This window comes from Bos indicus x Bos taurus, chromosome 2 (genome assembly GCF_003369695.1).
Source record: "Bos indicus x Bos taurus breed Angus x Brahman F1 hybrid chromosome 2, Bos_hybrid_MaternalHap_v2.0, whole genome shotgun sequence".
Classification (NCBI taxonomy): Eukaryota; Metazoa; Chordata; class Mammalia; order Artiodactyla; family Bovidae; genus Bos; species Bos indicus x Bos taurus.
The window spans coordinates 14,337,115-14,363,335 of NC_040077.1; the positions used below are offsets into that span (position 1 = coordinate 14,337,115).

General features: G+C 38.2%; 1 protein-coding gene across 2 annotated transcripts in view; it reads right to left on the reverse strand.

Moving 5' to 3' along the window:
• Positions 1 to 3,325: 3,325 nt before the first annotated feature.
• PPP1R1C (protein phosphatase 1 regulatory inhibitor subunit 1C) overlaps positions 3,326 to 26,221 on the reverse strand; it is a 121,623-nt gene continuing 98,727 nt past the window's right edge. Inside the window, exons 1-2 of one of the 2 annotated variants that reach the window (XR_003513480.1) lie at positions 12,224 to 12,621; positions 3,326 to 3,806 (exon numbers count right to left, since the gene is read on the reverse strand). Coding sequence is in view for 1 of the 2 variants with exons in the window: in XM_027556109.1 (XP_027411910.1) it covers positions 3,718 to 3,806 (89 nt within the window). In the remaining variant the exon portion in view is untranslated. Of the gene's footprint in view, positions 3,807 to 12,223; positions 12,622 to 26,221 lie in introns of those variants that run through there. The other variant, XM_027556109.1, reaches the window with a different exon arrangement.

Below are 26,221 nucleotides of genomic sequence, written 5' to 3' on the forward strand. Positions count from 1 at the left end.
CTTCCTTCAGAAAAGTCAAAATTCCATGTAACCATAAACACTTCAGTGTAGTTAGACATGCTTTTCCATTATCAGTTTGCACTTTACATTGCTTGCTTTTAGATATGGGTAAATAAACAGAATTTTTAAAGCAATGCAATGTAAGTGGTTTATTTATGAATTCATAAATCCATATTGCTACTAAGAAAACTCTGCGATACTTGCACTTAAGCTATTTGCTATGACAACACCCCATAATAGTATTTCTAAAATTTCACTCAATTGTATATCACTTTCATGATTTTGAGGTATGACTTCTACTATGATTATTTAACACCTTTTAAAAATATTGATTTAAAATATACTCACACTTTAAGCTTGCCTCACCCTAAGCAACAATAGCTTAAGGATTTGTGATTAAGTATATTTTCTAATATATAATAGTATCTATAAATATAAAAATAACTTGTCCATGCTAACCTAAAATCATCCATTTCCACAATATAGACAGCACTGGTATAATTGAAATACAATTTAAAATGGATTGTTTTGAATTAAAATTTAAAAGAATGGTGAAACTTTTTTAAGAACAGAAAATTGAGAATTTTGTTTTTTATAAAGGTGCTTACCCTGCACAACTCTGGGAAGAAAAGGGGGTTACAAAATTATTGTTTAATAGAAATAAATCTTGCCTAGAATTCTGCTCTACCCCTCTATACTCTCTGCTTCAGTTCCTTATGTTTAGAGAGATTTAAAAAATACTCAGCTAATCCATCTGACTTAATCTTTCCCAGATTCAGAGTATGCAGTGGAAGAGTATCAAAGAACAAGTGGCCAGCATGATAAGAAAGGACTGGGAGGAACTGATGAAGTGTTATCTCAGAAAGGAGACCATTTAGGAGATGACACCAGAGTGTTCTTCGGTATCTGAACAGATGTGATATAGGAAAGGAGGTAAAGTACAGGAGAAAGAGAGAGATTAACACACAAAAGAATAAAGTTCCTTGGCTGGGTTGGGATTCAGCAGGAGCTGTGCAAGAGTAGGAGAAGCAATCACTTGTCTGTGCTATTGTGGAGGATGTATTAGAGAAGATTTGGATAGACAGTCTCAGGCCCTTTCTCATTCTAGCAGTACTAATAAATACCAGTTATTAAATACTCATTATGCTGGGCTAAACATTTTTATAGATCCGTCTCTTTTAATTTTTGCAATTACCCAGTAAGGGTAAGTAAGTATGATTGTACTCATTTTACAAATGGAGATACTGAGTCTAAAACTTGGTAGAGGTTGAATTTGAACCCAAGTCAGTTGACTCAAAGCCCACCTACTAACCATTATCTCACATTATAAATGTTGTCTGGGAAAGAAAAAGTTTTTGTTTTGTTTTGCTGTGTTTTGTTTTGGTCAGAAAATCTTTCAGCCAAACTGAAGCCAAGTTGTCACTGTGAAAAATTTTGCTGTAACCTGTAACTATGTGAAAAGTGACCTGAAAAGCCATTATCACAGCTGGTTTCCTTGAAATTTCTGAGAAAGTCAACACTTTTCCAAAGGAAAACTTAGGCTTTTAATTGTGATCTCCATGTTTTGGGGGTAGAGAATAAAATAGAAGAAACCAATGATTCTGAAGGAAACTTATTCTTTTAATTTTGATGTCTTTTTATTTTTAAAAATGGAAAACAGAAGAATCCAGAGGCCATGCTGTTTATTTCCCCACAAGATTACAAAATCAGCAAAAGCTTTGGTTTCTTTTGTTTGTCTGAATCCTTTTGAAAAAACATTTATAAAAATGTCTGTTCATAAGAAAGGAAGGGCAGTTTTTATTTTTTAGCACCTCAGGGTACTTCAAATAATCTCAAGGGGTATCGGGATGTTTTCCAAACACAAATAATTCAAAATCCCCTAAATATGTGCCTTAATCAGCTTTTAATCAGGGAGAAACTTAGAAAATCAAATAAACAATCACAGCAGGTGGTCTAGAAACTCCAAAAATTTGGGGTGAAACCGGCTTCACAAAAACAAAACAAGCCGGGGGAAGGAGGGAGAAGAGAAAGAAAGGAAGGAAGGATGAGAGGCAGGAAAGAAGGAAAGAAGAAAGGAAAAAAGGAGGAAACTTGGAATAAGTATTCATACATACTTGAGATACTACTTGTCAATGAGTTTTGCTTTTATTTTCTTGGGGAAAATATCCAAAGGAAAATGGTTGTTGTCTCTATTGCACTGGCTTATAGATTCTCCCATCTCTTTTAATCTGTACATTATAAAACTCACAGTCAAAATTAAAAACAGTAGTTTTACTCCTTTGCACCTTGATACTAAGATCCTACAGTGGATTTCACATTTGTTTTTTCTTCCTATCTTAATTTCCCTCTTTACTGACTTTTGATAAATCTTTTCAACTCAATTTTTTTAATCAATGAAACATTTGAACCTCACTAATATTGTTAATGTGGAATCCAAATTGGGCATTCCTGCACTTCCATTAGGCTTCCCAGGCGGCTCTGGTGGTAAAGAACTTACCTGTCAATGTCAATGCCACTGAGACCTAAGGATGGGGATTCAATCCCTGGGTTGGGAAGATCCCTAGGGGGAGGGCATGGTAATCCACTCCAGTATTCTTGCCTGGAGAATTCCATGGACAGAGGAGCCTGGAGGGCTACAGTCCATTAAATTATGTGGTACAGATACTTTACATTATAATCCAATAAATAATTAATATTTATCAGGATGCCAGGACTTTGAATTATCAAAAGTGATATTCAGTACATACATACTGTCTTCGAAAATCTTGCTTTGCACTGATGTTTCTCTGCCAGTTCTGTAGTGGAGAAATAATCTTTCCTCTATTTTCATAACACCCGGCAAAGTACCTTCTTAGAGATAAACTCATAAAAAATAGTTGTTGAATTAATAAAAGCATGAATTAATGAAATTTCTTATGATAATAGATTTATAAAATCTAATTATTCATTAAAATGCAATAGAAAACACCTCATATTTCAAGTAATAGCCAAAAATGAGCAACAGGGGAGATTTGGCATGTTTTATTTTAGAGTTATAATTTTTTTTCTGAATAACTAGTGGAAATGATAAAAAAAAAAAAATACATCTCTCACAGCAATGGAGAGACTTCTGTGGTCCTTTAACCATTAATGTGTTGTTGGAGAGAAAAAGATGTTTAATATCTAAAGATGAATACCTTTTGATATTTTGAATAAAAAAATCTGGCATTTCTTAATCATTTTGAAATAAATACCATGTACCATTAAGTATACAGAAACATGATAAATGCAGAACTTAACTTAAAAGTTTAATTAAATTCCTCTGTAAGTTAAACCCAGACACGGATTCATGTCTAAAGATATTTAATATTTATTTTTTTCCTTTAAAGTGATGCTATTTACATTTGACCTTAGAAGGTAAATTGTATCAGTAGGACATCAGGGATTAAGCTGGGCAGTATTAAAGTTAGAACACTCACATGTTTGCAGATTTTCTATGTTGTTAAAAAGAAAAATCACTGTAAAATAAATACTTATTCTTTAATTGCAAGTATCGTAATATGAAACAATCTGTAGGTGGTTCTAAAGTTCTGTCAAGGGGCACTTCCCAGGAGGTGTATTACTACTGTATGAGTGTGGAGAGCAGAGGTGGAAGTCAAGCAGTGGCATTCCATGGGATATTCAGAAAGGTTAATAGTTCAGTTATTCCCAAGAAGCCTTCTTGTTGCAGACCCGTAATTAATGGTCCCACTGCTGCGCTCTCTCGTTCACGCCTTCTTCCTCTTCAGGGAATGCTGATTCATTCTGGCCTTTCATATGCTTAACCCCTGAAATTATAAAAATTATGCTCAATTTATTTCTGGCAGATTGACTGCTTTGCTCCAAGAGATAAAGAAAATGACAGGAACGTTTTCATTGGTGTATATGTGTTTTCTCCAAGAATCTAAACAATCAACCTATATAAACCTTTTAATTAATTCACCGAGGGATAAAAACACACCCAGCCCAATTTCCATTAGAGACAGGCATCTTTTATAGTCATTAAACCTTCTTCATTAAGAATTGCACCACTGCCTATTAAAAACCTGTTAACTAAAAATCTGCTCCCAGGCTCTTATTGTAATTCTGACATATCACTTAGTTCAAATATTTCTTTTGGCATCCATGAACTCTGTTACAATGAAAACCATTAGAACCTCAGGAACAAAGAGGTCTGTGTGCACTATTTCTATAACTTGCAAACAAAAAAAGAATCAGAATGTTGTTAGTCTTCTTTAGGAATAAAAACATATGGATACGATTCTGAAACTTCTGTATTAAAAATGCTTCAGTCACTTCCTCCACAATCTACACAGAGGAAAACCATTGTCAAATCTTTGCCTGCTATGTAAGCTTATATGATCTGGCTTCTCCCTACCTATCTGGCCTCATTTCCACCAGCCTTTCCTGCATCCCCTTCTAATAGTAATTTATGCCCTAACAATACTAACCTGCTCTTAAACATTACAGATCACTCTATGTGTGTCAACTGCTCAGTTGTCTGATTCTTTGCAACCCCACGGACTGCTGGGCTCCTCTGTCCATGGAATTCTTCAGGCAAGAATACTGGAGTGTTCTAGCCATACTAGCCATTCTCTTCTCCAGGGGAGCTTACCAACCCAGGGATTGAGCCTGGGTCTCCTGCACTGCAGGCGAATTCTTTACCATCTGAGCCACCAGGCTGCCCACAGGTCACTCTAGGCTCCCTCAAACCTCCATCTTTTTCTCGTTCTATTCTCCCTGCCAAATAGCTTCTTCCTACTACCCACCTGATAACCTCTCACTCATCCTGATCTCAGCTGGCCTCCTCTGTGAAGGCTCCCCAAGTTCTCCACGTGGACCTCCTTGGTCTTTCAAATATTTCCCTCTGCTCTGGGATCACTTTCTTTTTATCAATTACTTTATAGAACTATATTTGTTTACATATCTTTCTCACTAGAACAAACTTGCTGAGGTCAGGATTACGGAGTTTCACTTTGGAGTCCCAGGCACACAGCCTGGCAAATAGGAGGTGTTCATTAATACTGATTGTATAAATGACTAATGGGATGAATGATGTGACACTTAAATATATGTCTCTGGAAGTTCCATACTAATGTATGTTCAGGTTTTTTTCAAAATTAATTCAAATTTGGGGTATAAATCAGAAGGCAATTACTACAACCATACTCTACAAAATTATCTTTCATTTCACTTGGGTCTATTCTGCTAAAACATCATACTAGCTGACAGTCTGCCTTATAGTGATGCTTAACATTGAAAAGTTTATAGATATTATATTTTTCAGAAAAGTGGTTTATGAGATTTTCTAAATATTACTGGAAAACATTATCCTTAGAATTAATAAATGAAAGGAAGTCACTGCTCTTGTTTACTATGAAATGAAGAAACTAAAAAAAAAAGAGAGAGTGGATTTGTATATACTATAGTCAGCAAGCCTCAGAGAACCATTTGACAAGGAATGACATCCCTGGGCTTGGGGGATTATTTTGAAAATATATTTGATTGGTTGTAATAATATTTAAATACTTAAATTTCATCTGCAAGCACAGATCACTCACAGTCACTATAGAGAACTTTGTTGTTAACAAATGGAACTTATTTCATCTTGGTATAGATTACATAGGAGAAAAAGGTCTAAATCCTGAGGAGAAGGAAGGGGAGTTTAACGAGCATTCAATCAGTCACTCTGCTCGAGTCTTACATATCTGAGTTACTAAACCTCACAACAACTACACGAGAAAAATCCCTGGATGGTGAAATTTAGATTCCAGGAAGATAAATGGTTTGTTTAAGGTTACAAGGATAGTAACCTCAGTGACATCAATAACCTCAGTTATGCTGATGATACCACTCTAATGGCAGAAAGAGAAGAGGAACTAAAGAGCCTCTTGATGAGGGGGAAGGAAAAGAGAGAAAGAGCTGGTTTAAGACTAAATATTAAAAAAAATTAAGATCATGGCATCTGGCCCTATTCAGATCAGTCGCTCAGTCATGTCCGACTCTTTGTGACCCCATGAATCGCAGCACGCCAGGCCTCCCTGTCCATCACCAACTCCCGGAGTTCACTGAGACTTACATCCATCGAGTCAGCGATGCCATCCAGCCATCTCATCCTCTGTCGTCCCCTTCTCCTCCTGCCCCCAATCCCTCCCAGCATCAGAGTCTTTTCCAATGAGTCAACTCTTTGCATGAGGTGGCCAAAGTACTGGAGTTTCAGCTTTAGCATCATTCCTTCCAAAGAAATCCCAGGGCTGATCTCCTTCAGAATGGACTGGCTAGATCTCCTTGCAGTCCAAGGGACTCTCAAGAGTCTTCTCCAACACCACAGTTCAAAAGCATCAATTCTTCGGCGCTCAGCCTTCTTCACAGTCCAACTCTCACATCCATACATGACCACTGGAAGAACCATAGCCTTGACTAGACGAACCTTTGTTGGCAAAGTAATGTCTCTGCTTTTGAATATGCTATCTAGGTTATGGCAAATAGAAGGGGAAAAGGTGGAAGCAATGACAGATTTCCTTTTCTTGGGCTACAAAATCACTGTGGAGGATGACTACAGCCATGAAATCAGAAGACGATTGCTTCTTGGCAGGAAAGCAATTACAAACCTAGACAGCGTGTTGAAAAGCAGAGACGTTACTTTGCTGACAAAGGTCTATATAGTCAAGGCTATGGTCTTCCCAGTGGTCACATACAGTTGTGAGAGCTGGACCATATAGAAGGCAGAACATCAAAGAACTGATGCCTTCAAACTGTGGTGTTGGAGAAGACTCCTGAAAGTCCCTTGGACAGGAAGGAGATCAAACCAGTCAGTCTTAAGGGAGATCAACCCTGAGTACTCACTGGAAGAACTGATGCTGAAGCTGAAGCTCCAGTATTTTGGTCATCTGATGCAGACAGATGACTCATTGGAAAAGTCCCTGATGCTGGGAAAGATCGAGGGCATAAGGAAAAGAAGGTGTCAGAGGATGAGATGGCTGGATGGCACCACTGATGAAATGAACATGAGCTTGGTCTAACTCCGGGAGATGGTGAGGGTCAGGGAGGTCTGGCATGCTGCAGTCCATGGGGTTGCAAAGAGTTGGACATGACTGGGTGACTGAACAACAACAACAAGGATAGTGTGGTTCCAAGAGAAGTTCTGACACATCCAAGTTCCTCAGTATAGACCGACTGAATGATAAATGAGTGAATGAAGTATAAAGTTCCATTGTCAGGAGACACCCAACTCACTTTCACCTTTAACTTTTGGATGCTAACCTAAATTAATCTATCAATCTCTAGGATTTATTGTAGGATTACCTACTAATCTGGTTCAAACCATCTTGTCATTCCCTCTGAAATATTAAAGCCCAGTAATCATTCAGCTGCCTTCCACTCTTTCCTGAGCTAAAATTGTCTGCATCTCTCCTGGTTCCCAAAGGTTTTACTGTCTCCAGAGTTCATCCCTTTTATCCTTGAGGTAATTACAGAGTAATGAAGTTGTGTTCAGACAATTTTCTTTAAATTAGGGTTAATTCAATGCCAACATTGATTTGTCTGTATGAGGGGGTCAAACACTTTAAAAATGGTAATTAGAATAAAAATGGTAATTAGAATTTCCAATTTATTAAACCATTAATCAACTATTCCCCATATTTTTACTATAGGTCTATTTACTTATTTATTTTGTAATAATAATGGCCACAAAGTTATATGAGAAAGCCTTCTTTAAAGTAAAATGACTCCAACAAACCTTGAAACGTGCCTTCTCAGTCTTAGTTGAGTGTGGCATTAACCATTTCCAGGTGAAAGATGTTGATGAGGCAGAAGTTGGTGACAACACAGTGCTGTTCTACTGAACCACAGATTCTTTGGTTCCCAAAGCATTTATCACTAATATCATCTTTCCATTGAGTAACAGATGTTAGTTAATTTGTGTTTTGACTCTTTTTCCTTTCCAGCAATGTTTGGTTGGTTTTAGATGCAATAAATGCTGAGATTAAAGTGTGAAGTCTGTGAGGACTGTCTAAAATGTTTCTCCCCATGCTCCTCGTCCTATCTCCAGACACACATATGCTTTATACTTCAATTTTCTTTGAACCTGCATTCAATATTTGAGTAATTCTGGAGGTAAAGGAAAGCAACTTGGTCTGGAGGTGTTGATGAAATTCTCAAAGCTTCCTCTTCTGCCAGATGCTAATGAGCACATAGGAAAACACCTCACCTGCCCAGGTGCTGATTCCCAACATGTGGCAAAGGGCCTCCTGAAGCAAGAGAGGCACAGCCAGGGTTCACGTGAGCAGAAAGCAGAGGGATTCCCAAATGCACAGAGGTGCTTTTCTCCATAGCAAGAATGAACACACAAGAGAAGAAACCATAGACAAGACAAGGATGCAACATGAATACATGAAGGGATGAAGAAAATAGTTTGAGGAAAAGAAAGCAGATGGAGTTAAAGAAGAAAAAGAAAAGAAACGTTGCCCCCACCCAGAACATTATACTCATACCCTTCTCCATTCTGTAGGTCAGGAGGACAGATGTGAGTTGGGTGAAGTTGTAAAGTGACTGAGTAAAGAATTATGAAGAATTCATCCATAAAAGGAGGCTTACATTTGGCAAACCACAGGCCAATATGTTTATCAATTAATTCAGAGGGAAAAAAAGGGCAGGTAGATGACATGAAACTCCAAAGAAAAGACGACATGATGAATGACAAAATTAGTATTCCAAAGAGCTGGGAAGATGGCCTAAGTGATTAAGGTAGAGGTCAAAGGGAGCTTTTTCTGTAGGAAGGTTATTTTGGTAGTAAAAGAGAATGAGGACAATCCAGATTGATTATGGTTAGGGGTTCAAGTGACCACAATTTCCTGGTGACCCAGCAGAGACACCTGTGTGTAGGAACTGAGCTCTTCTAACAGCAGAGGCAGCAATTTAAGAGAGGAGACTTTTCTCGAACTGTGTGCTGGTCAGACCTTTTCTGGATTATGCTGCCCAGTTCTGGACTTGGCATTTCAAGAGTTCCACTGAAGGAAATAACTGGGATTGAAAGCAGTTTTCTGAAATCTCTTCCAGAACTGGATATGAAACTGGACTGTTAAGCATAAAGAAAATTAAGAGGACAAAAGAGGTTGCCATTGATTTCTTCAAAGCCTGGAGAAAGAAATAAAATTTATCTAAGTAGCTACTGAGAGCTGACATTCATGTAGTAAAGGCAAATTGCAGATGGTCCTTGATTTGCAAAAGGGTAAACCACTGAAAATATCATAAGTGGAAAATGCATTTAATACACCCTATTGAACATCACAGCTTAGCCTAGACTACTTTAAATGTGCTCAGAACACATATATTAGCCTGCTGCTGCTGCTGCTAAGTCGCGGCAGTCATGTCCGACTCTATGCGACCCCATAGATGGCAGCCCATCAGGTTCCCCCATCCCTGGGATTCTCCAGTCAAGAACACTGGAGTGGGTTGCCATTTCCTTCTCCAATGCATGCAAGTGAAAAGTGAAAGTGAAGTCGCTCAGTCATGTCTGACTCTTAGCGACCCCATAGACTGCAGCCTACCAGGCTCCTCCGTCCATGGGATTTTCCAGGCAAGAGTACTGGAGTGGGGTGCCATTGCCTTCTCCCATATATTAGCCTACAGTTGGGCAAAATCACCTAACACAAAGCCTACTTTATAATAAAGTGTGGCACCTCTCATGCAATTTATTGAATACCATACTGGAAGTGTAAAACAGAATGGCAGTCTGAGTACAGGATGGTTGCAAGTGTATTGGTTGTTTTCATTCATCATGGTATGGGTGAGTGGAGCTGTGCTCACTGCCTTGCCCAGCACTGTTAGCCCAGAAAAAGATTCAAATTCAAAATTTGAAATACAGTTTCTTCTGAATGTATATTGCTTTTGAACTATTGTAAGTTGAACCATCATTAAGTTGGGGACATCTGCATGGTTTAATATAAAGAAGAAAATTTCTAAGTTCTTCATGTTTGCCCAGCAGTAAGCATGTGAATGAGCTCCCCATCACTGTGTGTGTTCAACTCAAAGCGAAATTTCTGTTTCAGAGGAGAGTTAAGGGATCCTGCACTGAGTAGCAGGACAGACTAAAATAACTCCAGGACCCTGATATGCTATTCATACACAAAGCAGAGCTTCTTTTCTACTGCAGAATCTGCTCTGCTGTGAGTACTATAAGGTACAAGAAAGTAATTCTAACTTTAAATGACATAAATGGCCCAGATCCACATTTTAAAACTAATTCACATTGGGAGTAGCAAATGTAAATGAATTCATTTTTTTTCAACCACATATTTCAGTTACTTGAACTCATTCTAAAGTCCTCTAGGGAATTTGTGGGTGTATTTTGAGAGCCTCTGACCCTCTTGGAATTCTATTTATACTTATATCTGTGCCTCTTCAGGGAAGAAGGTTCGTAGTTTTCAGCAGAATCTCAGAGGGGTCTCTGATTCACAAATAGTTGTGAATATGAATTCAAGTCTAATCTCTTCGCTTTAAAGATGAAAGGACAATTTCGGTTGGCAAAGGGACTTGTTTAAATTCACATAGCAATCATGCGCTGAGCTAGGACACAAATCTGGGCCCCTAATTTCTACTGGGGGCTTTTCATGTGGACCACTAAGCGCTCAATCTTCCATTGTCATTGATCTTTTCCAAATAAAACCTGTAGGAAAATGTAGTAACTTAAGATCATGAGGCCCTTTTCATTATCAAATTCTTTCAACTCATAATAGATATAAATCTAACTTCTCAGTCTTTTTTTCATCATTGCTGTTAATGTTTTTTAATAGAATTTGTAATCAGGAAGATGTAGAATTTAAATTTAACCTAGCATAATTCTCAGAATAGAACCAAGTTACAAATAATATTTGGGTTATCGGAAAAGAAGCAATATGAGTTCAATATAATAATGTTCCTTCTGTGTGTTGAACAGGGGAGAGACACAACTGCAAATCAGATGGGAATGTAGGTCAGAGGTGATGGTGTGCATATAAAAGAAATTCATTCAATGAAAGCATGTTGCAGAAATAAAGCATTTAGAGAGTTCTGATGTGGGGAAGAGGAGGTCCAACTCGGAGATAATAATTTGGACAGCCATTGATGGAGCAATATGCTGGTTAGATTAAGCAAAATAGCAAGTCTAATTTCTTTATGAGAAAACTATTTGAAAAATACATTTAACAATCATTAGTTTTCTGAAGGCTTACTATACACAAAAGAGCGAGTTTAATGGCTCTAAAAAGATGATTGCTTGTATATCAATCCTTCAAATTTTATCAAAATAATCATGTTAATTTACTCAAGGAATATAATTTAAGCCATAATATGGTACATCAAGCCTAAGAAGTAAAGGCCCATTTGTCAGGTTGAAAATGTGCTTTGCATTTCCCAAAACGCTTTCACATGTATTTTGTCTAATCTTCTTGTCATTCATTTAAAATAAATATAAATCATTTATAATAAATAAATGCATTCATACATAATAAATTAAATATAATATAGCTATAATAAATAGCTATCTATTAATTTAATGCTTAGGGTCACAGAGATCAAATGACCTATCCATTTCATTCCAAAGGTAAACACCAAATATGTCCTGAAAAGTGAAAGTGAAGTCTTTCAGTCGTGTCCGACTCTTTGTGACCCCATGGACTGTAGCCTACCAGGCTCCTCCATCCATGGGATTTTCCAGGCAAAAGTACTGGAGTGGGTTGCCATTTCCTTCTCCAGAGTATCTTCCCGACCCAGGGATCGAACCCAGGTCTCCCGCATTGTAAGCAAGACGCTTTACCATCTGAGCCACCGGGGAAGTCTAAATATGTCCTGAACTCACCCTAAATCTATCCCTTTCTATTTTATTTAAAGTAATTTCATATACACAGCACAGTTGTTCTCTGGTCCCATACTATGACTGTTCAGTTAATGTAAATTGCAAATCCACACATAATCATTTCACTTAACTACACATTACTTACAGAAGCATTTCTCTGCAGAAGAATAAATGTGTAATATGCTAATTTCTTAATCATACATAGGAATAGAGGCAGCATGTTTGTCTGATACTCATAAATATTCAGAAGTATTACATATTTATGTATATTTTACTTATCATATATTTTACCAAAGCTGTTGCCCAAGAGTAAAACCTGGATGAAAGATTTAGCAGTAAATACTAAGAAGATAGGAGACAAAGTACACTTACCTGCTATCATTAGAAGTATGAATTCAAAGAGTATCTTTGAAGAGTAATCTAGTCTCATTTTTCAAGATGCAAAGTGTTCATATCTTTATCAGAAAGTCTAAGGTTGGATTCAGGCAAGAATATGATTTTTTTAATTTTGCAAGGATACGGCTGTTTAGCCAAGGTTGAGAATCACGTTGATAGACCAAATGTATCTTTTGCCCTCTACAGCCAAGTGCTCTCCCTTTTTCTTCAAAGCTAATGCATTCCATGAACTCAGAAGTAAAGTTACATTTTTAAGCCTACACATAATGGAGCTAAACAGTGTTGGGCAATTTCACTTATAGCAAGAGACAGAATGACTCCTTCTCTTGCAAGGCTTGGCTGTCATTGATTGAACACAATAGCATATCTAAAATAAAGAATGCATCAATCAGCAGGAGTTGGTGGTTAGCCTTGAAAGCACTAAAAATAAAATAGTGAATGGAGAGTCGCGTTTAAAGCACAGAACAAATGATGCTTATTTTTTTCTTAAGTGTGTCCACAGAAGGATGTCCTGTCCTGGCATTTTCAAAGTTTCTGCCTTCCAATTGCTTCTATTGAAACTATGGTCACTCTAGGCTACCATACCCTTGAAACAGAGCAGGGCCCTATGTCCCTTTCCCTGGGCTCCCAAGTCCTCAGCCTGGCTTTTGTCTGTAGAAAAACTTTAGTCAAAAAACAAGTTTAATCAAAAAAGTTTTAAAATGCAGGAACGAAAGAAAACAAAGGAGACCCAATGATAATCATTTGGTCATTAAGCAAAGTCAATGACTTCTAGTTTCTCCTCAAGGGTTGTAGATAATATTCTGAACCGTCTTTTCACTATTGAAACCCCCTTTGAGCTTCTTTTGAGCTGTACTGTAGATGGTGAAAACCCCCACAAGTTGAAAGAAATTAACTACGTGATGACCAGACTGTAGCCATGACTTAAACTACCCAAATCCTGAGAATGGGCCTCAAAGAAATGGGAACAAACCATGGGAATGAAGATTAATTGTACTTAAAACAATCAAGATGACACTGATCAGACCACTGCATGGTTGGTTTCAGGATGACTGTTAGAGCTGACTGTGCTGTTTCTGCAGGTAACTCCCTCCCTCCACGGATTATAGGTCTTGCTCACTGATTGTCAGGTGGACAGTCAGCCTTATGGTATTTATCCATCTGTGTCAATAATCACTGAACATCAGTCGTCTAAATGCACCGGAGATTGTTAGACTGTCTGATTTTTCTCTCCTCAAATCTCTAACAACCCTGTACTCTCTTCACACTCAGTTGATTTTACAGAAATAACTGAAATAGCCATTAATGAATTGACATCAGCATGGCCAAATTACCAATATATTTGAATCTATATCCATATCTCTGCCTCCTCTCATAAGCCTCACCCTTCATTTTTATCCACCCCTCTTTTTCACAGTATGTCTCACCCTTTCAAAGAATTCTCCAAAAATTATAAACTGTCTCTCTCTGGCATCATCAATTTCTCCCATTCTACTAAAATATTTCCATAACCACAAAAACATATTTTCATTTATTCCATTTCAAGAAACTGTTTCTTGACTCCATTCTACCTCTAGTCACTGCCCCTTCTTTTTAGAACAAAACTCCTATAGTATAATAAAAGGTTACTCACTTTATAACCTTTCCTTGACATACTCTAATCAGACTTCTATGCCCATCACTCCTTTAAAATAGTTCTTGTCAAATTTCCCCAACAAACTCCATCTGGGGAAATCCAGTGGTCAGTTTCACACCCATTTTAGATAAAATCTTGACAGCATTTAACATAATTGGTCTGTTAATTTAATCTCAAAATGATCAAACACACCTGTTTTTCCACTTAGCTCGCTTGCCACTCCTTCTTGGTCTTTCTAGCCAGCTAGACAATCCTTTTCATTCTCACCCTACATGCCAGCTACTTTCAGGACTTGGTTATTGAATGTTTTCTCTATTTGTACTCACTTCTCATCCAATACTACTGTTTTAAATATGATATGTAAATTGATGATTTCCAACTGTATATTGTCAGGCCCAGTCCCATGTCTGAGTTCAGATTCATATAACCAACAGCCTAACTGTATTCTGACTTTTAGATGTTTAATAGGCATCCCAAATTTAGTATATCTAAAACATGGTCTAGATTCTGTCCTGAATCTTCAAATAGAAACAAGCACCCGGCCCCTACCAACCTTCTCTTTTCCAAATCTTTCCCATCTTAGTCAACAGAATATTCTCAGGTCTAGTGTATTCCTTGCATCATCTTGTTCCTTTCACACTCCTTTTCCAATGCATGACCAAATTGTGAAGCCTCTACATGCAAAATTGTATTCCAAATCCAATCAGCTTTCATCAGTTCCAGCACTACCATCTTAGTCCCATTAATCTCTACTTGGAGGATCTCAGACAGCCTTCTAACTGGTTTCCCTACTTTCTCTTCTTCCACCCTATAGTTAATTCCCCAAACAATTTACAGAATAATCTCTCACAACATTGCATCGTTCCTCCAATGAAAATCTTTGATGACTTCTCATTATCCTTATCCTAAGAATGAAATTCAAATGACTCACCATAAATTCATAATCATTAAGATGCTACATGATTAAGTTCTGTCTGGTTCTGGCCTTGCCTCCTTCCAACCGTTCCCTCACGCGCTTGGCTACATTGGTATTTTACACACAGGCCTTGCACAACCTCAGACCTTGTTCACCTCATTCTCTTTACTGGATTCCTTTTCTTCTGAGGGGCTTATATGCCGTTTTTCTTCACCTCATTGGGCTTTTGTTGAGATGTTGTCACTTCAGAGAAGACCACTGACTGTCCCGTTTAAAACATCTTATGTATCTTTTACTTTCAATGTGATTTAGCTTATTTTTTCCTTCCTTTAGAGCACTGATCACTTCTTGGTTGCATATTTCTTTATGGACTTGTGGTGGGCCTCCGCTAGAATATCAGCACCATGAAACTGGAGCCAACATACTGTTTTATTTCTTGACTGATCAGCAGAGCCCAGAACAATGCCTGAACATTACAGATGTTCAGTACATCTTAAATAAGGAAATGACTAACTTTTGATCATTTAACAAACTTTAATATTATCTCACTTTAAAAAAATTTCCTATTCAACGTATAAAGAATTTTCAACCTAGCCAATTTGTTTTTTCAGATGGATGAACTTCTGCCCAATCCATTTAAGCACATCTTTGTTCTTCTTGGTCTCCCATACTATTTCAGATTACCAATCTCGACTCATTTAGTAATTATGTTTCTGAAATTCCACCTATCCAAGAAAATATGCAGGAAATCTCAAAGATGAAAAGGAGAAATGGTACTTTCCTCAGTATATAAAGTTGTTTTGATCACCAAACACGGTTAATGAATCCTATTGGGTACATGGCTTTTGTAATATAAGTAATGTAAATGGACTTGATTAAATATTTTGGTCTCCTCAGTGATTCTCCTGTTACTTAATTTTTTTCTTTGTGGGAAAGCGCTAATCCTGATGAGTTGATAGTTACATGTAGTTTCAAAATCAGCTCAGCTCTCTCCATGTCCTGAGGCTGTTTTGCTCCCCTGTTTCTGTGGAGGGCCTCAGCTCTGTTTGCTTTTCATTATGCAGCTTGCTGGCGGCCAGGAAGCTTCTGAATGATGAGATTGTTCTGTTTCATCCTCTGCCTGACCCAAGGACTTGCAGTTCGCACTCTGAGCTTTGCAACTCTTTTGCTCTGACCCTGCTTCTTCTGTTCAGATTTACCATTGTTCTCCCAGGCATTCTTGTTCACAGGCAGTTGTACTCTCTGACCATCCATTTAAACAGCAGTTTATTGTACCACCGTGGGACTCACTGACCCACTTTCATTTTTGATTTTCTGCCCTACAGTTGGTCTGTTTTGCTTGTCACCCAGTGTAAAGTCACAATCTCTCTTCTTTTTACATAGATCTTTAATAAACTCTCCTTGGATGAGCTGATGCCATTTATTCTTTTCAAATCTTGATTTATTAATACTTGATGCAAAAGGCCTAGTGAGAAGCAAATTTATATTGTTTATATGACAAAGGAAAAATAGTAAAAAATTTTTTTGCTTAAAATTGTAATTTTCTGTTATTTCTACCCTATGATATAAAAATGTAATAACTAGGAAAAACAAGTATTTGCCTACCAAATTTATTCAGTTTCTCAACACAGGATTATCTCTTACCTGGGAAATTCTTTTCAATACCAAACTTAGAACTGTGAAACTCACCTTTGACATTATAAATTAATTGCCCTAAAACCATGACTTTTGAATTTTCAAATTCTTCTCTAGAAAAGGAAAACAATCTTACTTTCAGTATATATACACTGCATTTAATTTACATCACCTTTATATTAGAAAAATTCTAAAATTATCAACAAAATTTAATGTAAGTCTTTTTTAAAAAACTCATGTTGAATTTCATTTAAACCTACAGATTAAGAGGCAGAATTCTCTTGAAGTATGTTTATGGCTTCTCACAACCAAAATGACTTGAAATTACTTCAATTTTTCCCCTAAACTTATTGTGCATCTATAGTCTACTTACCTTTCCTTAGATATTTATTTCATTTCTCACTCAAATAATAGATAGTACTGAGAGAGAAAACATATATATATATATATATATATATATATAGGCTTCCCTGTAGCTCAAACGGTAAAGAAACTGCCTGCAATGCAGGAGACCAGGGTTCGATCCCTGGGTTGAGAAGTTCCTCTGGAGAAGGGAATGGCAACCCACTCCAGTATTCTTGCCTGGAGAATTCCATGGACAGAGAAGTCTGGTGGCCTACAGTCCATGCAGTCGCAAAAAGTCAGACACGAATGAGCGACACACACATGTATATGGGGTAACTATCAGATTTTTAGGGATAAAATGAAATTGTTGAGAATGAACAGCACTATCATTTCTGGCTTGATATACTAACTAGAAAGTCTCCAATTTGCTAATATAAGGTAGCTGGGCCTCTCAGAGAAGATACCAGAAGGGGCATTTGGCTAGGGCTTCTTACTCAAAGCTGGCCACGAATTAGACTTTTGATATTATCTCCAAATGAACTCATATTGATAACAGATATATTTATTGACAACCTCCAGAAGCTCTTTAGTAAGGGAGCCATATAGACGGATGGACATGGAAGAGCAGCCTACATCCCTGTTCTAATCCCTTCTAGTCTTCTCCCCACAAACTATTAGGCCACAGAGCTGCCTTCCCTTAAGCAGCTATAGAGTTGTGGAAAAGCACTTTTTCTCAATCACAGAAGCATGACCTTTTAGGATCAGAAGAACTTTAAAAGTAGATTTGAGTTCAAACGGCAGTCTGACTGCCTCTTAACACACACACACACACTCATACACATAGACACATACTGTTACCACCACCACCATCATATTAAGATGTGAACCAATGCCTATTTTCTGAAGTCCCACAGCAGACAGCAATCACTGAATCTAGAACACAGGTTTTCAAGACTTTATTCTGTATTATCTGCTTTGTACCAAACCAGACCCAGAAAATGATGAACCAGCTGGTGCCTGGGAGTCCCAACAGAGTTCCCTTCCGCCTTCTCTTACCCAACCACAACCTGGCTGCCTGATAGCCATGTAAAACCACTAGAAGGCCAAATGGCTTCCATGGTATGGGGCAACTGGACTTTCTAGTTGGATACTGTAATGGATGCTTTGTTAGATTGAAATGGGCTGTTAGTATGATAATTTAGGCAATATTATGGGCCCTGTTTCTATAACTTGGCCTGAAAAAAATAGCATTGATTCTATGTATTTTCAGATCCAATTTATGAGAGCAAATTTGGATCTGAAATCAAATCAAATTTGTGACAACAATCCCTTTTTATAATTAGAGTCTTTGTGAGAACAATCCCTTTTTATAATTAGAGTCTGCTTGTTCTGGAAATTCGCCAACAGTAGTACCAGAATATAGTTAGAAGTGGATAGAAATCAGAGGTATACTTTTGTAAGTTTTTAAGAAAAATTTATTTCTCAACAAGTAACATTATCCACCAGATACTCCTGATTTGTTCTTTATAATGAGTGTCTATTGTTTAGTCTTTTCTCTACCCTCCCCTTCTTATAGGGAATGACTATCCTTCCCACTCACTTTCCTTCAGAAGCACGCTTCTCCCCATTCAACTCTGCCTGGTTCTTATCTTATCCTCTGACTGCTATGCCAAGGACAGGGATATGTGACCCATGCTGCTCCTAGTATAATCCCTCTCCCATGATCTTATTGTTTGAAACAAAGTCATTATAAGAGAGTCTTTAATTTATGGATGATACATGGTGTTAAACTTGTTTGCTCTCGATGCTCATGTTTCCTACTTAAGGTGATAGCTGGTCTTCAGGGGACTGTAGGGAGGATGAAGTTATAATAAAGAAAATGGATGAGATGGCAGCCTTTGATTCTCTTTATTTCCTGAGTCTCAGCTGCTTCCTTTCCTTTCTTGCCTAGTGATTTGTTTTCCCTCATAAAGTAGCCAAATAGTCTTTCAGTAAATTTCTCTTCAGTCAGTTCAGTCCCTCAGTGATGTCTGACTCTTTGCCACCCCCATGGACTGCAGCATGCCAGGCTTCCCTATCCATCACCAACTCCCAGAGCTTACTCAAACTCATGTTAATCGAGCTGGTGATGCCATCCAACCATCTCATCCTCTGTCGACCCCTTCTCCTCCTGCCTTCAGTCTTTCCCAGCATCAGGGTCTTTTCCAATGAGTTGGTTCTTCACATCAGGTGGCCAAAGTATTGAAGTTTCAGCTTCAGATCAGTCCTTCCAATGAATATTCAGACTGATTTCCTTCAGGATTGACTGGTTGGATCTCCTTGCAGTCCAAGGGACTCTCAAGAGTCTTCTCCAACACCACAGTTCAAAAGCATCAATTCTTCGGCACTCAGCTTTCTTTATAGTACAATGCTTATGTCCACACATGACTACTGGAAAAACCATAGCTTTGACTAGATGGACCTTTGTTGGCAAAGTAATGTTTCTGCTTTTTAATATGCTGTCTAGGTTGGTCATAGCTTTTCTTCCAAGGAGCAAGCATCTTTTAAATTCATGACTACAGTCACCATCTGCAGTGATTTTGGAGCCCAAGAAAATAAAATCTGTCACTGTTTCCATTGTTTCCCCATCTATTTGCCATGAAGTGATGGAATCAGAGTCCATGATCTTAGTTTTCTGAATGTTGAGTTTTAAGACAACTTTTTCACTCTCCTCTTTCAGTTTCATCAAGATGCTCTTTAGTTCTTCTGAAGTATACTTTGAACTTTACACTCATGACTGGAACTAAAGCAAATTAGATTTGGAGTTTGAGCTGTGAAGCCCAAAGTGTCCTGAATAATCTATTCTCCCTTGTTAATGTTTTCGCTCCAATCTCCTTCTGGGATGGAAGAAGACAGGGAAAATTAAAAGCAACTGGGATATTCCCTTTTTCTCCCCTATACCTCCATCTTTGAATGCAACTTTTGATGAGCTGAGAACTAGACAAAGATGGGAAATGTTCCACCATGTCTCAGGAGTGAACTTCAAGTTAAATCTGAACTTTACACTAATGACTGGAACTAAAGTAATAGAGAAAATTTAGGACATTTTTTGCAAAGTCAGTAATTGTCTCCCCATGGGCAAGGCATTGTTTGAAGAATGAGTAGCAGACTTTCAGGTCAGGGGTAAAAATCATCACACTGGTTTCACACTTTCTTTTGTTCCTGAGACGATAATTTTGTTACTATAAAGCCCTGAGCACTTATGATCAGCTTCACTATGTGGATTTGTAAATAATCAGATGACAGTATTTGAGTGATTTTAAAACAAGTGTTCAGCCCAGAATTGTCACAACTCACTTTTAAAGTGCTTAAAATTTGTCAGTTTTCTCAGATTAAACATTTATTCAGTAAATTGTGGAGAAGACATGCCAGATATTGATACACATGATATCAGAACATATTAAAAGTAATTTCCTAAAGATTCTAGGAAAATATAACAAAGAAAACCTTTTTTAAAATTCCCCCAACAATTTAGCTTTTGAGTTCCTCCTCATCATTATTTCAACTTGGGGCTTGGGGCTAGTGCACTGGGACGACCCAGAGGGATGGTATGGGGAGGGAGGAGGGAGGAGGGTTCAGGATGGGGAGCACATGTATACCTGTGATGGATTCATTTTGATATTTGGCAAAACTAATACAATTATGTAAAGTTTAAAAATAAAATAAAATTTAAAAAAATACTTTATTTCATTAAATCTAAAGTATTAGGCTCTCCTCTAAACAGTTCCTTTATTTTATTAACATGTTTTACAATTTTCTCACCAAAGGTGAATTAAAAAAAAGAAAATACAAGTAAGTAGAATCTGTAATTCTTGATGCTTCTTATTTTGTTGTTCTTGTTCATCTATATGTCCCCTCTCACCTAATTTATCCTTGTATTATGATCACAGTTAATTCTAGATAAAAGTGAGGTTCAGTTTAAGCATGACTAACCCCAACCTCAACGCGGCATCCAATCTGTCTCAGACTGAAGGATCACTTTGGAAGTTTCATTCTTTTTCTTTCCTTTGCACGTTTATTCTATCTTACCAATATTTATAATTAACAGTAACCTACAGTAAGACTCTCTTTGGTTGCCCCCATTATTCTCCTGATTCTATCATGTTGTTTAATAAATAATAATATTATTACTGTAGGAGACAGGAAAAGTAAAAGAAAAGCAGGTTCTGGCAAGGGCCACAAAAGAAATTTATAATTATTGATAAACTGGATGCTATAAGGCATGAGACTCTTGGAACAAGTCCAGAGGGAACAGTTCATAGTCTTGAAAACAAGATATGATCCTGGGGTTGGAAAACCGACCCCAGACTGTTTCTCAACTGGCGTCTCAGAGTCACATGTTTTACGTATCTGGTGGAAAATCTATAGATAAGAATATTAGTCTTAGTTACTGATTCGTTATTGATTACTGTTTCCTAATTACTCAATGGTTAATGATCATTTTGTTCTTTGGCCCTGAAGGCCACATGAGTTATAGTTTAACTCCCCGCATATTCTTTCATTGAAGCTGAAAGTATAGTAAAGCTGGCTTGGATTCAGTTTCGGCACCTTCACTTTGGAGTGGTGCTGGTCCCTGGTCCTTGCTTTTCTCTGAATTCTTGCATCTCGTTTCTCATTCTCTCACCGCATCATGCTTTCGGAAACCCTGCTTGTTGAGCTGGTTTCGACAATTACAACATATCTCAATTTATCAGGGCAAAAATCATATCGTTCTATCCTCAACATTACACTGGAACATGGAAAGGGCTTCTGCTATTATTCCCATCTCACAGTTGGAAATTTGTGTCTGCTGAAAATGAAATGAGTTGCCCAAGATGCCTTGGCAAGTCAATATCAAAACCCAAAATTCCTGGTTTGGAATTTACAGTTGACCCTTGAACAACACGGAAGTTAGAGCACCAACTCCCACCTCTCCCCCAACACACACACACACACTGGAAAACCCTCATATGACTTTACTTACAGTCAGCCCTCTATATTTGTGTTTCTGCATCTGTGGATTCAACCAACCACAGATCGAGTACTACATTAGTGAAACGAGCTGGACCCTGTGAGATCTCCCAACCAGAAAAGCCTTTCCATGGTCCTCATTTCTTGTTTGTAGGAAAAGGCTTTCAGCCTACTCGACCTTCCCTGGGCCCCAAAGGGCAGATTTAAACAGTTACTAATTAGGAGTATTAGTCGCTTAGTCGTGTATGTCCAACTCTGCAACCCCACAGACTGTAGCCCGCCAGCCTCCTCTGTCCATGGAATTCTCCAGGCAAGAATACTGGAGACGGTTAGCCATTCCCTTCTCCAGGGGTTTGAACCCAGGTACCCTGCACTGCAGGCCCATCTTTACTATCTGAGCCACGAGGGGAGTGAGGGAATGCAGAAATACCAGTGCAGCCATGGGGCCTGAACCTGGTTTCTCCTGGGAGGATGTGTGTATCTATTTGATACACAGCTCTGAGTTCTTCTACAGGAATTAAGGCTCCCACCCAGGTGGAGGATGGTAAATTCAGCCTGAGCAAATCATGTGGACCCCACTTTGGAACGAGAAGGCTGATGGTTGCGATTCCTGAAACTCCACCCTGTTACCTCACCAGCAGTCAACCCAGAAGAAAGTCACACAGCCTGTGGACCTCTCTCCAAATCCTGCCTGTAAAAGCTTCTTCCCTGAAGCCCACTGGGGAGTTTGGATCTTTTGAGCATGAGCAATCCCTTTCTCCTTGCAAGGCCCTGCAATAAATAATCCTTCCTCCACTCCAAAAGGGTTTGGGTTTGTTTGACCTTTTTGTGTTGGGCACACAAATTTGAGTTTGGCAACAGTACTACATATTTAGAAAAAAAAAAAAAATCCATGTGTAGATGGAACTAAGCATTTTAAACTCTCTTTATTCAAGCGTCAACTTTAGTTTTTTTTCCCACTATGACACACAATTTCTCATTCTTGTTGGGCCAACATCTCATTCTTCTAGTCATAATGTATTCCTAATTGAAGTTATCTTCATTCCCAAGATTTACTTCCATTCCCTTGCAATATATTTTGATAAACACTTTAACAAAAAAAAAAAATTCCCCTAAAGAATATGGCTTCTTTTCTCATAGTCTCAGGAAAGCTTCAAGCAATGACAATTTTAATCCAGGTGTCAAAAAACACAATGATAGATGGAGATGATTCAGAAAATTAGGACTTGGTACCGCTTCTTACATCATAATATTTAGACAGCTGCCTGTTCTCTGCCTATTTGGAGAGCTGATGCTACTTAGGAATAAGGCAGATATTTTTCTATGACTGTACTGATTTCAAATATTCTAAAGTACTTTTCCCATAAATTATGGAGATGTCCTAGGAATTCCAACTTCTTCTGAGTCTTGGACCAATATTATTGCAAAATTGCAAATGACCTTAGTTCTGATTTTTTTCCCTAGAAAACATAATTGCCAAAAGAATGTAGAGTGACAGATTACATCTGTTGAAGAGTCAATTACTGGAATCAAAATTTTCAGGTTTTTTATAAACAAAGTTATTTTAGGGTATTTATTATGATAGCCTAGTTATTTTTAGATATTTGTTCTTAGGTTAATACTCTGTACACAAATAAGTGTAAATTAGTACGTGTTGAGACAGAACAGCTTGTACCTTTTTGCTACACACCAAATACCATATTATAGGAAGCTACAACCATCATATTTGAAGAAAAACCAAACTTAATGAGCATTTTTTTTCTATTTCTTGTATGAAGTCTCCAAATTAAGACGTGATTGTGTTTCAAAAATATGCTTGTAAGAAGTTTATATTTTTCTAAAAGGAGAGATATAAAATATAAGAAATTTTATTTTTCAGGACTGCAGACATACAAATCCTCCAGAAGACCTACATTAGCTATTTTGATAAACTCATTCATACTGGATGCTGGGGCTCTAGGGTTTGTGCTCTCACTGGCATCAATGATTCAGGAAAAAAAAAAAAAGATTGGTTATTATGCATGTGATAAAGAAGAGAAACAGGTTTGCTTTTGGAAGAGAAGAAGGGTTGAGATCTGGAGGAGCTAGGCAGCACCTGAGTGGAGAGGAGTGAAGAGAGGATAGATGCTGGATCCCACGACAGGCAGGAGGGACCTGGAATACAGACTTGAAAGAAAAGAGGTCGCTCGGTAAGATTTTGAGAGAGTTTATCATGGAGTATTTGATATTAAACCTCTCCTCTCTTTATCTGATGAAATTGCCAGTAAATTCTATATTTCTATTTACACCTATATGCAATAAATATGTTCAAGAAGTGGGAAGAGAAAATTGGGAGGAGCATAGTTTGAGATTCATGACAGTTATTCAGGAAAGCCTGCAGTGCCTATTTATCCCATAAAGATCCAGGAACAACAGTTCCTTTTTAAAATGTTTTATTATTGAACTGTTTCTTATTCTGCCTCAAGGCTGATGCTTCACTGTATAAAAACAGCATCAGTAAACACAGTATATTGCACATTTAAGAATATTGTTCTTCATCTGACACTGTACAACTAACAAAAGCTCTTCTCCACCACCAGTTATTTCCAATGGGAAGATCATTAGGTATTTTAACCCAAATCCAGGGGTGGCTGTAAGCAAGTTACAATATTATATAAGACATAAGAAAACAATGTCATCCTTGAATTACAAATTTTTTATAACTAGTTTTTAACCACAGATAACTTCAGGAATTTTGAATATTATAACTGGTGCATGCCTGTTAAGTTGCTTCAGTCATGTTGAACTCTGCAACCCTATGGACAGGAGCCCACCAAGCTCCTCTGTGTCCATGGGATTCTCCACATAAGAACACTGGTGTGGGTTTCTAGTGCCCTCCTCCAGGGGATCTCCCTGACCCAGGGATTGAACTCATGTCTCTTATGTCTCCTACATAGGCTTCCCTAATGGTTCAGATGGTAAAGAATCTGCCTGCAATGCTGGAGATGTGGGTTCTATCCCTGGGTTGAGAAGATCCCCTGGAGGAGGGCATGGCAACCCACTCCAGTATTCTTGCCTGGAGAAAATCCATGGACAGAGGGGCCTGGTGGGCTACAGTCTAAGGGGTCTCAACGAGTCAGATGTGACTGAGCGACTAAGTTCAGTACAGCGCCACCTGGGAAGCCCATTATAATTGGAGCCTAACCTAAAAGTTATAAATTAACAGAAAGTGTCTCAGTCATGTCTGACTCTTTACAGTCCATGGAATTCTTCAGGACAGAATACTGGAGTGGGTAGCCTTTCCCTTCTCCAGGGATCTTCCCAACCCAGGGATCTAACCCAGATCTCCGGCATCATGGGAGGATTCTTTACCAACTGAGCCATAAGAGAAGCCCAACAATGCTGGAGAGAGTAGCCTATCCCTTTGCCAGTGGATCTTCCCGACCCAGGAACCAAACCAGGGTCTCCTGCATTGCAGGCAAATTCTTTACCAACTGACCTAAAGGTTATAAAGTGCTGTGAAAAAGATGCATAGAGTTTATCTGAAATAATTAGCAATTTACAGGGTATTTTCTACAAGTAACATATGTAGCAAGTAATTTCTTTTGCTAAAAGTTGCTTTTAAAAAATTTACCCACCATTAATTTAAGACAACGATCTTAAGATTAAGTTGTTTCAAACTATTCAGGGGTTCTGTCTTCACTCCTCAATAGATCTTATGTATTTTTTTCATATGCTTCTTCACTTATCTAGTTGTGCAGGGTTACTGAGTGTCATCTTGATCAGCCAATGGTCTTCATAACAAGATTTACTGATAAGTCCTGGACTTTCTGCTAATTTCATTCATTTCAGTTACTTCTGATAGAGGAGTCGAGAGTTCACTAGCAGTTTTCACACTTTCCAAAGCACCAAATTCCTCGTTTTTTGTTCAATTTTGTTCTAACTTCAGACAAACTACAGTAAAGCACAACTCCCAAAGCTTCCTGTGCAAAACTGCCATTTCCCACTACTCCAACACTGTTTTCTGTTATTCTCCATTAAAGCGCATTGTGAGAATTCACTCTCCCAAAGCCATTTGGCAGCGAAGACATCGAGAGAGCCCTTGCCTCCCGCCTGCAGCCTCTAGGTCGGACTGACAACACAGGTATAGACGTCAGTGCAGGCGTGCAGAATACAGCAGGCAGGGCACGTGCTCCAAGCTCCGCACAGTCCACGTGCCCTGCCACGTGTCACGTGCTCCGCGTTCACCGCATACGCGGCGAGGAAGGCTACAGCCATAGTTCCATTTTAAGCCAGATCCAGACTGGAGTCGCTTGTGATCAAATGCTTTTCAAGTTACGATGGGAGGTTCCAGAAGCCATTTCTTCACATCCCATCAATTCCACCAAAAGAATAAAGGAGCGAACCAGTCCCTCAGTCCCACAGTAAGCCAGCGTTTAATTTTCTTGTTGGTCCACTCAAAATTGGTTTAAGG